Raw genomic sequence first — 12,716 nt, 5'->3', positions numbered from 1 at the left:
CTAGTAACACCCTGGACCAGAGCTAGATCCACATGCTCCTAGTAACACCCTGGACCAGAGCTACATTCATATGTTCCTAGTAACACCCTGGACCAGAGCTATATACATATATATATATATATATGTTCCTAGTAACACCCTGGACCAGAGCTAGATCCACATGCTCCTAGTAACACCTTGGCCCAGAGCTACATCCATATGCTCCTGACAAGATGACCAAATAGGGCAAGACATCCCACTGAGCCTTGGGGATGCTGCTGAAAGAACAGACATCCCACTCCGCCGTGGGAGTGGTGCCCGAAAAGGAAGTGCACCAGGAAGTGCATCGTAAAGGTTTTCTATAATCACAGAGTCCGTTAGGATGAGGCTAAAACCTAGTAGATAAGACGAGAGTCAGTCTGTCTCCAAGGGAACTAACTCTCCAGTCACGATGAAGAAACAAAACGTACGCACCCTTGCTCTCATCATGAGCATCTTTACCTACCTGCTGGTCGGGGCAGCCGTCTTCGACACCCTGGAATCTAAACAGGAGAGAAGCCAAAAGAGAAAGCTGGACGAGAGGAAGTGGGATTTAATACAAAAATACAACTTGACCAAAGTGAACTTTGACGAGCTCGAAGTCGTGATGTTACAACTGAAACCGCACAAAGCCGGGGTGCAGTGGAAATTCGCCGGATCTTTTTACTTCGCTATCACTGTGATAACTACAATAGGTAAGCTATGCTAACATCTCCTCGGGGTTCTATCACTGTGATAACTACAATAGGTAAGCTATGCTAACATCTCCTCAGGGTTCTATCACTGTGATAACTACAATAGGTAAGCTATGCTAACATCTCCTCGGGGTTCTATCACTGTGATAACTACAATAGGTAAGCTATGCTAACATCTCCTCAGGGTTCTATCACTGTGATAACTACAATAGGTAAGCTATGCTAACATCTCCTCAGGGTTCTATCACTGTGATAACTACAATAGGTAAGCTATGCTAACATCTCCTCAGGGTTCTATCACTGTGATAACTACAATAGGTAAGCTATGCTAACATCTCCTCAGGGTTCTATCACTGTGATAACTACAATAGGTAAGCTATGCTAACATCTCCTCGGGGTTCTATCCCTGTGATAACTACAATAGGTAAGCTATGCTAACATCTCCTCGGGGTTCTATCACTGTGATAACTACAATAGGTAAGCTATGCTAACATCTCCTCGGGGTTCTATCACTGTGATAACTACAATAGGTAAGCTATGCTAACATCTCCTCAGGGTTCTATCACTGTGATAACTACAATAGGTAAGCTATGCTAACATCTCCTCAGGGTTCTATCACTTTGATAACTACAATAGGTAAGCTATGCTAACATCTCCTCAGGGTTCTATCACTGTGATAACTACAATAGGTAAGCTATGCTAACATCTCCTCGGGGTTCTATCACTGTGATAACTACAATAGGTAAGCTATGCTAACATCTCCTCAGGGTTCTATCACTGTGATAACTACAATAGGTAAGCTATGCTAACATCTCCTCAGGGTTCTATCACTGTGATAACTACAATAGGTAAGCTATGCTAACATCTCCTCAGGGTTCTATCACTGTGATAACTACAATAGGTAAGCTATGCTAACATCTCCTCAGGGTTCTATCACTTTGATAACTACAATAGGTAAGCTATGCTAACATCTCCTCAGGGTTCTATCACTGTGATAACTACAATAGGTAAGCTATGCTAACATCTCCTCAGGATTCTATCACTGTGATAACTACAATAGGTAAGCTATGCTAACATCTCCTCAGGGTTCTATCACTGTGATAACTACAATAGGTAAGCTATGCTAACATCTCCTCAGGGTTCTATCACTGTGATAACTACAATAGGTAAGCTATGCTAACATCTCCTCAGGGTTCTATCACTGTGATAACTACAATAGGTAAGCTATGCTAACATCTCCTCAGGGTTCTATCACTGTGATAACTACAATAGGTAAGCTATGCTAACATCTCCTCAGGGTTCTATCACTGTGATAACTACAATAGGTAAGCTATGCTAACATCTCCTCAGGGTTCTATCACTGTGATAACTACAATAGGTAAGCTATGCTAACATCTCCTCAGGATTCTATCACTGTGATAACTACAATAGGTAAGCTATGCTAACATCTCCTCAGGGTTCTATCACTGTGATAACTACAATAGGTAAGCTATGCTAACATCTCCTCGGGGTTCTATCACTGTGATAACTACAATAGGTAAGCTATGCTAACATCTCCTCAGGGTTCTATCACTGTGATAACTACAATAGGTAAGCTATGCTAACATCTCCTCGGGGTTCTATCACTGTGATAACTACAATAGGTAAGCTATGCTAACATCTCCTCAGGGTTCTATCACTGTGATAACTACAATAGGTAAGCTATGCTAACATCTCCTCAGGGTTCTATCACTGTGATAACTACAATAGGTAAGCTATGCTAACATCTCCTCAGGGTTCTATCACTGTGATAACTACAATAGGTAAGCTATGCTAACATCTCCTCAGGGTTCTATCACTGTGATAACTACAATAGGTAAGCTATGCTAACATCTCCTCAGGGTTCTATCACTGTGATAACTACAATAGGTAAGCTATGCTAACATCTCCTCAGGGTTCTATCACTGTGATAACTACAATAGGTAAGCTATGCTAACATCTCCTCAGGGTTCTATCACTGTGATAACTACAATAGGTAAGCTATGCTAACATCTCCTCAGGGTTCTATCACTGTGATAACTACAATAGGTAAGCTATGCTAACATCTCCTCAGGGTTCTATCACTGTGATAACTACAATAGGTAAGCTATGCTAACATCTCCTCGGGGTTCTATCACTGTGATAACTACAATAGGTAAGCTATGCTAACATCTCCTCAGGATTCTATCACTGTGATAACTACAATAGGTAAGCTATGCTAACATCTCCTCAGGGTTCTATCACTGTGATAACTACAATAGGTAAGCTATGCTAACATCTCCTCAGGGTTCTATCACTGTGATAACTACAATAGGTAAGCTATGCTAACATCTCCTCAGGGTTCTATCACTGTGATAACTACAATAGGTAAGCTATGCTAACATCTCCTCAGGGTTCTATCACTGTGATAACTACAATAGGTAAGCTATGCTAACATCTCCTCGGGGTTCTATCACTGTGATAACTACAATAGGTAAGCTATGCTAACATCTCCTCAGGGTTCTATCACTGTGATAACTACAATAGGTAAGCTATGCTAACATCTCCTCGGGGTTCTATCACTGTGATAACTACAATAGGTAAGCTATGCTAACATCTCCTCAGGGTTCTATCACTGTGATAACTACAATAGGTAAGCTATGCTAACATCTCCTCAGGGTTCTATCACTGTGATAACTACAATAGGTAAGCTATGCTAACATCTCCTCAGGGTTCTATCACTGTGATAACTACAATAGGTAAGCTATGCTAACATCTCCTCAGGGTTCTATCACTGTGATAACTACAATAGGTAAGCTATGCTAACATCTCCTCAGGGTTCTATCACTGTGATAACTACAATAGGTAAGCTATGCTAACATCTCCTCAGGGTTCTATCACTGTGATAACTACAATAGGTAAGCTATGCTAACATCTCCTCAGGGTTCTATCACTGTGATAACTACAATAGGTAAGCTATGCTAACATCTCCTCAGGGTTCTATCACTGTGATAACTACAATAGGTAAGCTATGCTAACATCTCCTCAGGGTTCTATCACTGTGATAACTACAATAGGTAAGCTATGCTAACATCTCCTCGGGGTTCTATCACTGTGATAACTACAATAGGTAAGCTATGCTAACATCTCCTCGGGGTTCTATCACTGTGATAACTACAATAGGTAAGCTATGCTAACATCTCCTCTGGGTTCTATCACTGTGATAACTACAATAGGTAAGCTATGCTAACATCTCCTCGGGGTTCTATCACTGTGATAACTACAATAGGTAAGCTATGCTAACATCTCCTCAGGGTTCTATCACTGTGATAACTACAATAGGTAAGCTATGCTAACATCTCCTCAGGGTTCTATCACTGTGATAACTACAATAGGTAAGCTATGCTAACATCTCCTCAGGGTTCTATCACTGTGATAACTACAATAGGTAAGCTATGCTAACATCTCCTCAGGGTTCTATCACTGTGATAACTACAATAGGTAAGCTATGCTAACATCTCCTCAGGGTTCTATCACTGTGATAACTACAATAGGTAAGCTATGCTAACATCTCCTCAGGGTTCTATCACTGTGATAACTACAATAGGTAAGCTATGCTAACATCTCCTCGGGGTTCTATCACTGTGATAACTACAATAGGTAAGCTATGCTAACATCTCCTCGGGGTTCTATCACTGTGATAACTACAATAGGTAAGCTATGCTAACATCTCCTCGGGGTTCTATCACTGTGATAACTACAATAGGTAAGCTATGCTAACATCTCCTCAGGGTTCTATCACTGTGATAACTACAATAGGTAAGCTATGCTAACATCTCCTCAGGGTTCTATCACTGTGATAACTACAATAGGTAAGCTATGCTAACATCTCCTCAGGGTTCTATCACTGTGATAACTACAATAGGTAAGCTATGCTAACATCTCCTCAGGGTTCTATCACTGTGATAACTACAATAGGTAAGCTATGCTAACATCTCCTCGGGGTTCTATCACTGTGATAACTACAATAGGTAAGCTATGCTAACATCTCCTCAGGGTTCTATCACTGTGATAACTACAATAGGTAAGCTATGCTAACATCTCCTCGGGGTTCTATCACTGTGATAACCACAATAGGTAAGCTATGCTAACATCTCCTCAGGGTTCTATCACTGTGATAACTACAATAGGTAAGCTATGCTAACATCTCCTCAGGGTTCTATCACTGTGATAACTACAATAGGTAAGCTATGCTAACATCTCCTCAGGGTTCTATCACTGTGATAACTACAATAGGTAAGCTATGCTAACATCTCCTCAGGGTTCTATCACTGTGATAACTACAATAGGTAAGCTATGCTAACATCTCCTCAGGGTTCTATCACTGTGATAACTACAATAGGTAAGCTATGCTAACATCTCCTCAGGGTTCTATCACTGTGATAACTACAATAGGTAAGCTATGCTAACATCTCCTCAGGGTTCTATCACTGTGATAACTACAATAGGTAAGCTATGCTAACATCTCCTCAGGGTTCTATCACTGTGATAACTACAATAGGTAAGCTATGCTAACATCTCCTCAGGGTTCTATCACTGTGATAACTACAATAGGTAAGCTATGCTAACATCTCCTCAGGGTTCTATCACTGTGATAACTACAATAGGTAAGCTATGCTAACATCTCCTCAGGGTTCTATCACTGTGATAACTACAATAGGTAAGCTATGCTAACATCTCCTCGGGGTTCTATCACTGTGATAACTACAATAGGTAAGCTATGCTAACATCTCCTCAGGGTTCTATCACTGTGATAACTACAATAGGTAAGCTATGCTAACATCTCCTCAGGGTTCTATCACTGTGATAACTACAATAGGTAAGCTATGCTAACATCTCCTCAGGGTTCTATCACTGTGATAACTACAATAGGTAAGCTATGCTAACATCTCCTCAGGATTCTATCACTGTGATAACTACAATAGGTAAGCTATGCTAACATCTCCTCAGGGTTCTATCACTGTGATAACTACAATAGGTAAGCTATGCTAACATCTCCTCAGGATTCTATCACTGTGATAACTACAATAGGTAAGCTATGCTAACCTCTCCTCAGGGTTCTATCACTGTGATAACTACAATAGGTAAGCTATGCTAACATCTCCTCAGGGTTCTATCACTGTGATAACTACAATAGGTAAGCTATGCTAACATCTCCTCAGGGTTCTATCACTGTGATAACTACAATAGGTAAGCTATGCTAACATCTCCTCAGGGTTCTATCACTGTGATAACTACAATAGGTAAGCTATGCTAACATCTCCTCAGGGTTCTATCACTGTGATAACTACAATAGGTAAGCTATGCTAACATCTCCTCAGGATTCTATCACTGTGATAACTACAATAGGTAAGCTATGCTAACATCTCCTCAGGGTTCTATCACTGTGATAACTACAATAGGTAAGTTATGCTAACATCGCCTCAGGGTTCTATCACTGTGATAACTACAATAGGTAAGCTATGCTAACATCGCCTCAGGGTTCTATCACTGTGATAACTACAATAGGTAAGCTATGCTAACATCTCCTCAGGGTTCTATCACTGTGATAACTACAATAGGTAAGCTATGCTAACATCTCCTCAGGGTTCTATCACTGTGATAACTACAATAGGTAAGCTATGCTAACATCTCCTCAGGGTTCTATCACTGTGATAACTACAATAGGTAAGCTATGCTAACATCTCCTCAGGATTCTATCACTGTGATAACTACAATAGGTAAGCTATGCTAACATCTCCTCAGGGTTCTATCACTGTGATAACTACAATAGGTAAGCTATGCTAACATCTCCTCAGGATTCTATCACTGTGATAACTACAATAGGTAAGCTATGCTAACCTCTCCTCAGGGTTCTATCACTGTGATAACTACAATAGGTAAGCTATGCTAACATCTCCTCAGGGTTCTATCACTGTGATAACTACAATAGGTAAGCTATGCTAACATCTCCTCAGGGTTCTATCACTGTGATAACTACAATAGGTAAGCTATGCTAACATCTCCTCAGGGTTCTATCACTGTGATAACTACAATAGGTAAGCTATGCTAACATCTCCTCAGGGTTCTATCACTGTGATAACTACAATAGGTAAGCTATGCTAACATCTCCTCAGGATTCTATCACTGTGATAACTACAATAGGTAAGCTATGCTAACATCTCCTCAGGGTTCTATCACTGTGATAACTACAATAGGTAAGTTATGCTAACATCGCCTCAGGGTTCTATCACTGTGATAACTACAATAGGTAAGCTATGCTAACATCGCCTCAGGGTTCTATCACTGTGATAACTACAATAGGTAAGCTATGCTAACATCTCCTCAGGGTTCTATCACTGTGATAACTACAATAGGTAAGCTATGCTAACATCTCCTCAGGGTTCTATCACTGTGATAACTACAATAGGTAAGCTATGCTAACATCTCCTCAGGATTCTATCACTGTGATAACTACAATAGGTAAGCTATGCTAACATCTCCTCAGGGTTCTATCACTGTGATAACTACAATAGGTAAGTTATGCTAACATCTCCTCAGGGTTCTATCACTGTGATAACTACAATAGGTAAGCTATGCTAACATCTCCTCAGGGTTCTATCACTGTGATAACTACAATAGGTAAGCTATGCTAACATCTCCTCGGGGTTCTATCACTGTGATAACTACAATAGGTAAGCTATGCTAACATCTCCTCAGGGTTCTATCACTGTGATAACTACAATAGGTAAGCTATGCTAACATCTCCTCAGGGTTCTATCACTGTGATAACTACAATAGGTAAGCTATGCTAACATCTCCTCAGGGTTCTATCACTGTGATAACTACAATAGGTAAGCTATGCTAACATCTCCTCAGGGTTCTATCACTGTGATAACTACAATAGGTAAGCTATGCTAACATCTCCTCAGGGTTCTATCACTGTGATAACTACAATAGGTAAGCTATGCTAACATCTCCTCGGGGTTCTATCACTGTGATAACTACAATAGGTAAGCTATGCTAACATCTCCTCAGGGTTCTATCACTGTGATAACTACAATAGGTAAGCTATGCTAACATCTCCTCAGGGTTCTATCACTGTGATAACTACAATAGGTAAGCTATGCTAACATCTCCTCAGGGTTCTATCACTGTGATAACTACAATAGGTAAGCTATGCTAACATCTCCTCGGGGTTCTATCACTGTGATAACTACAATAGGTAAGCTATGCTAACATCTCCTCAGGGTTCTATCACTGTGATAACTACAATAGGTAAGCTATGCTAACATCTCCTCAGGGTTCTATCACTGTGATAACTACAATAGGTAAGCTATGCTAACATCTCCTCGGGGTTCTATCACTGTGATAACTACAATAGGTAAGCTATGCTAACATCTCCTCGGGGTTCTATCACTGTGATAACTACAATAGGTAAGCTATGCTAACATCTCCTCAGGGTTCTATCACTGTGATAACTACAATAGGTAAGCTATGCTAACATCTCCTCAGGGTTCTATCACTGTGATAACTACAATAGGTAAGCTATGCTAACATCTCCTCAGGGTTCTATCACTGTGATAACTACAATAGGTAAGCTATGCTAACATCTCCTCAGGGTTCTATTTGGTCAAGATCATTTGAGAAAATGTAGACCCGCTTATTTCTACCACACACATTTGGAGATTAGTGTGTAGAATTCTTGATGCAGGTAGCAGTACCCTCATTCTGAGTATAGATAGTGGTGGAACACAACAAGGCACAGTGATAGTGGCTTACAGTTGGGTAGCTTAAAATGTGCGTCCCTATAACAGTAGTGCACTATACAGGGAATAGTGTGGCATTTATGACGCTACTCCCAACTGTAAGCCACTATTATAATCAGAATGAGGACATTGATCTCTCCTCCTCTTCTCTACCCTTCTCCTCTCCTCTCCCTCTCTCCTCCTCTCCCTCTCCTCCTCTCCTCTCCCTCTCTCCTCCTCTCCCTCTCCTCCTCTCCTCTCCCTCTCTCCTCCTCTCCCTCTCCTCCTCTCCTCTCCCTCTCTCCTCCTCTCCCTCTCCTCCTCTCCTCTCCCTCTCTCCTCCTCTCCCTCTCCTCCTCTCCTCTCCCTCTCTCCTCCTCTCCCTCTCTCCTCCTCTCCTCTCCCTCTCTCCTCCTCTCCCTCTCCTCCTCTCCTCTCCCTCTCTCCTCCTCTCCCTCTCTCCTCCTCTCCTCTCCCTCTCTCCTCCTCTCCCTCTCTACTCTCCTCTCCCTATCAGCTATCTCATCTCCTCCGTCTCCTCTCACTCGCTACTCCTCTCCCTCTACTACTCTCCTCTACCCTCATACTCCTCACTCTAGCTATATCAGTCATCTCCTATACATAACTACCTACTACTAGTATACTCTACCTACATATAGTATATATACATACATATACATATATATAGTATACATATATATACTATACGTATACATAGTATCTAGTATACAGTAGTATAGTATAGTATAGTATATAGTATACATATACATATATACATATCATATACATATAGTATACATATATAGTATATAGGTATCATCATATAGTATAGTCATACATATACATAGTATACTAGTATATAGTACGTATACATATACATATATAGTAGTCATAGTATACATATATAGTATACGTATACGTATCATAGTATACGTATAGTATATAGTATACATATATAGTATACTAGTATACATATACAGTATATACATAGTACTATAGTATACATACGTATAGTATACATATATCATACATATACATATACATATAGTATAGTATCAGTATATCATACATATATATATATATATAGTATAGTATACATATAGTATCATACATATACATATATATATATATACATACATATACATATACATATATAGTATATATAGTATATAGTATAGTATAGTATATCAGTACATATACGTATATAGTACATATAGTATATAGTATATACATATATAGTATAGTATACATATAGTATAGTATACATAGTATACATCATAGTATAGTACATCATAGTATATAGTAGTCTAGTATACATCATATACTAGTATAGGTATACATCTAGTATACAGTATACTAAGTATATAGCATACATATCATGCTATAGTCCTATACATATATCTAGTATATACATATACATACCTATAGCATATATACATCATACGTATAGTAGCTATCAGTATCATACTATAGTATAGTATTATATACCTATAGTATACAGTATAGTATCATCTCATCTAGTACTATATCATAGTATTCTAGGTATAGTCATATACAGTATACATACTAGTACTCATATAGTATATAGTATACGTATATCCTAGTCATACATATCTAGTACTATAGTCCTAGGTATCATATACTATCCATATCTAGTATTCTACGTATACCTAGTATAGTCTCATACTCTACTCTCCCTCTCTCCTCCTCTGCCTCTCTCCTCCTCTCCTCTACCCTCTCTCCTCCTCTGCCCTCTCCTCCTCTCCTCTCCCTCTCTCCTCCTCTCCCTCTCTCCTCCTCTCCTCTCCCTCTCTCCTCCTCTCCCTCTCTCCTCCTCTCCTCTCCCTCTCTCCTCCTCTCCCTCTCCTCCTCTCCTCTCCCTCTCTCCTCCTCTCCCTCTCCTCCTCTCCTCTCCCTCTCTCCTCCTCTCCTCTCCCTCTCTCCTCCTCTCCCTCTCCTCCTCTCCTCTCCCTCTCTCCTCCTCTCCCTCTCCTCCTCTCCTCTCCCTCTCTCCTCCTCTCCCTCTCCTCCTCTCCTCTCCCTCTCTCCTCCTCTCCCTCTCCTCCTCTCCTCTCCCTCTCTCCTCCTCTCCCTCTCTCCTCCTCTCCTCTCCCTCTCTCCTCCTCTCCCTCTCCTCCTCTCCTCTCCCTCTCTCCTCCTCTCCCTCTCTCCTCCTCTCCTCTCCCTCTCTCCTCCTCTCCCTCTCTCCTCCTCTCCTCTCCCTCTCTCCTCCTCTCCCAGGGTATGACCATGCTGCCCCCAGCACGGACTTAGGGAAGGTGGTCTGCATGTTCTAATATACATCTACCTTTCCTCTCCTCCTCTCTTGTCCTCTCCTCCTCTCCTCTCCCTCTCCTCTCCTCTCCCTCCTCTCTTCTACTCCTCTCCTCTCCTCTCCTCTCCTCTCCTCTCCTCTCCTCTCCTCTCCTCTCCTCTCCTCTCCCTCTCCTCTCCTCTCCTCTTTCTTTCTCTCCTCTCCTCTCCTCTCCTCTCCTCTCCTCTCCTCTCCTCTCCTCTCCTCTCCTCTCCTCTCCTCTCCTCTCCTCTCCTCTACCTCTCCTCTACCTCTCCTCTCCCAGGGTACGGCCATGCTGCACCCAGCACGGACTCAGGGAAGGTGTTCTGTATGTTCTACGCCCTGCTGGGGATCCCCCTGACCCTCGTCATGTTCCAGAGCATGGGAGAACGCATCAACACACTGGTCCGCTTCCTTCTCCACCGGTCCAAGCAGTGTCTGGGCCTGCACCACACCGAGGTGTCCATGGCCAACATGGTGACCATCGGCTTCTTCTCCTGCATGTCAACGCTGTGTGTCGGGGCGGCAGCCTTCTCCCACTACGAGGGCTGGAGCTTCTTCCACGCCTACTATTACTGCTTCATCACCCTGACCACCATCGGCTTCGGGGACTACGTGGCGCTGCAGAAGGACCACGCCTTGCAGAACGACCCGCGCTACGTGGCCTTCTGCTTCGTGTACATCTTGACAGGACTTACCGTGATAGGAGCCTTCCTCAATCTGGTGGTGCTGAGGTTCTTGATGATGAACACAGAGGACGAGCGGCGAGACGCCGTGCAGAAAGCCCTCCTCTCCACGAGGGGTAAGAAGAACGCCGACGGCGGTCTGTCTGCCGTTTCTGTCTCGGCTTCCACTTCCTCCTCCACTCCACTCGCCACTACTACCAGCGGCACCAAGCGAGGCCTGAAGGATGTGTACAGCGAGGTGCTGGGCTTCCAGACAGTGTGTTCGTGTCTGTGGTACCGCAGCAGGGAGAATCTGCAGGGCCAGGGATCCATCCCAATGATGATGGGCTTCTCTGACCACTACATAGAGAACAGCACCATGCTCCCCCCTCGCTGGGACATGGTGTCCTCTCACTACTGCGAGCCGGGTGATACAGGGTGTGTATGCAGCCCTCACCAGTGCATCAGTTCCATAGCCTCTGGCTTAAACTTCCTCGCCCCGTTCAGGGCCTTCGCCAAGAGACGCAGCTCGGTCTAGACCAGTCCAATTCAAATCTGGGACATCAAAACCAGTTCCGCTGCTGATTTTGAATTCTTCCCCTCTAATCAGGGACTGATTTAGACCTTGGACACCAGGTGGGTGATTCCCCTCTAATCAGGGACTGATTTAGACCTTGGACACCAGGTGGATGATTCCCCTCTAATCAGGGACTGATTTAGACCTTGGACACCAGGTGGGTGATTCCCCTCTAATCAGGGACTGATTTAGACCTTGGACACCAGGTGGATGATTCCCCTCTAATCAGGGACTGATTTAGACCTTGGACACCAGGTGGGTGATTCCCCTCTAATCAGGGACTGATTTAGACCTTGGACACCAGGTGGATGCAAATAATGATCAGGTAGAACAGAAAACCAGCGGTACTCTGGACCTGCAGGCTGGGATTTGAAGATCCCTGGTCGAGACTCAGTGATCCCTGGTTGAGACTTAGTGATCCCTGGTTGAGACTCAGTGATCCCTGGTCGAGACTCAGTGATCCCTGGTTGAGACTCAGTGATCCCTGGTCGAGACTCAGTGATCCCTGGTCGAGACTTAGTGATCCCTGGTTGAGACTCAGTGATCCCTGGTCGAGACTTAGTGATCCCTGGTTGAGACTCAGTGATCCCTGGTTGAGACTCAGTGATCCCTGGTCGAGACTCAGTGATCCCTGGTTGAGACTCAGTGATCCCTGGTTGAGACTCAGTGATCCCTGGTCGA

The 12,716-nt window shown here is 43.0% G+C and overlaps 1 protein-coding gene across 2 annotated transcripts; it reads left to right on the top strand.

Moving 5' to 3' along the window:
• Positions 1-303: 303 nt before the first annotated feature.
• kcnk3b (potassium channel, subfamily K, member 3b) lies at positions 304-12,428 on the top strand. Of its 2 annotated transcripts, XR_011672644.1 has the most exons (3): positions 304-713; positions 11,077-12,094; positions 12,340-12,428. XR_011672644.1 is itself a non-coding variant. In XM_071382713.1 (2 exons), the coding sequence occupies exons 1-2, from the start codon at positions 431-433 to the stop codon at positions 11,994-11,996; spliced, it is 1,203 nt and encodes a 400-aa protein (XP_071238814.1). In that variant the 5' UTR covers positions 304-430; the 3' UTR covers positions 11,997-12,144. The 2 variants fall into 2 exon arrangements, 1 of the variants encoding a protein (XP_071238814.1); XM_071382713.1 differs by lacking the exon at positions 12,340-12,428 and having other exon boundaries at positions 11,077-12,144.
• The last annotated feature ends 288 nt before the right edge of the window (positions 12,429-12,716 follow it).

Source organism: Salvelinus alpinus, chromosome 34, assembly GCF_045679555.1.
Source record: "Salvelinus alpinus chromosome 34, SLU_Salpinus.1, whole genome shotgun sequence".
Classification (NCBI taxonomy): domain Eukaryota; kingdom Metazoa; phylum Chordata; class Actinopteri; order Salmoniformes; family Salmonidae; genus Salvelinus; species Salvelinus alpinus.
This window is presented reverse-complemented; position numbering and strand designations above follow the sequence as displayed.

Bases quoted from the DNA above. Each gene is read 5' to 3' on its own strand.
- kcnk3b (XM_071382713.1), top strand. From the start codon at position 431: ATGAAGAAACAAAACGTACGCACCCTTGCTCTCATCATGAGCATCTTT. The intron at 714-11,076 runs GTAAGCTATGCT...CTCCTCTCCCAG, and splicing joins CACTGTGATAACTACAATAG to GGTACGGCCATGCTGCACCC.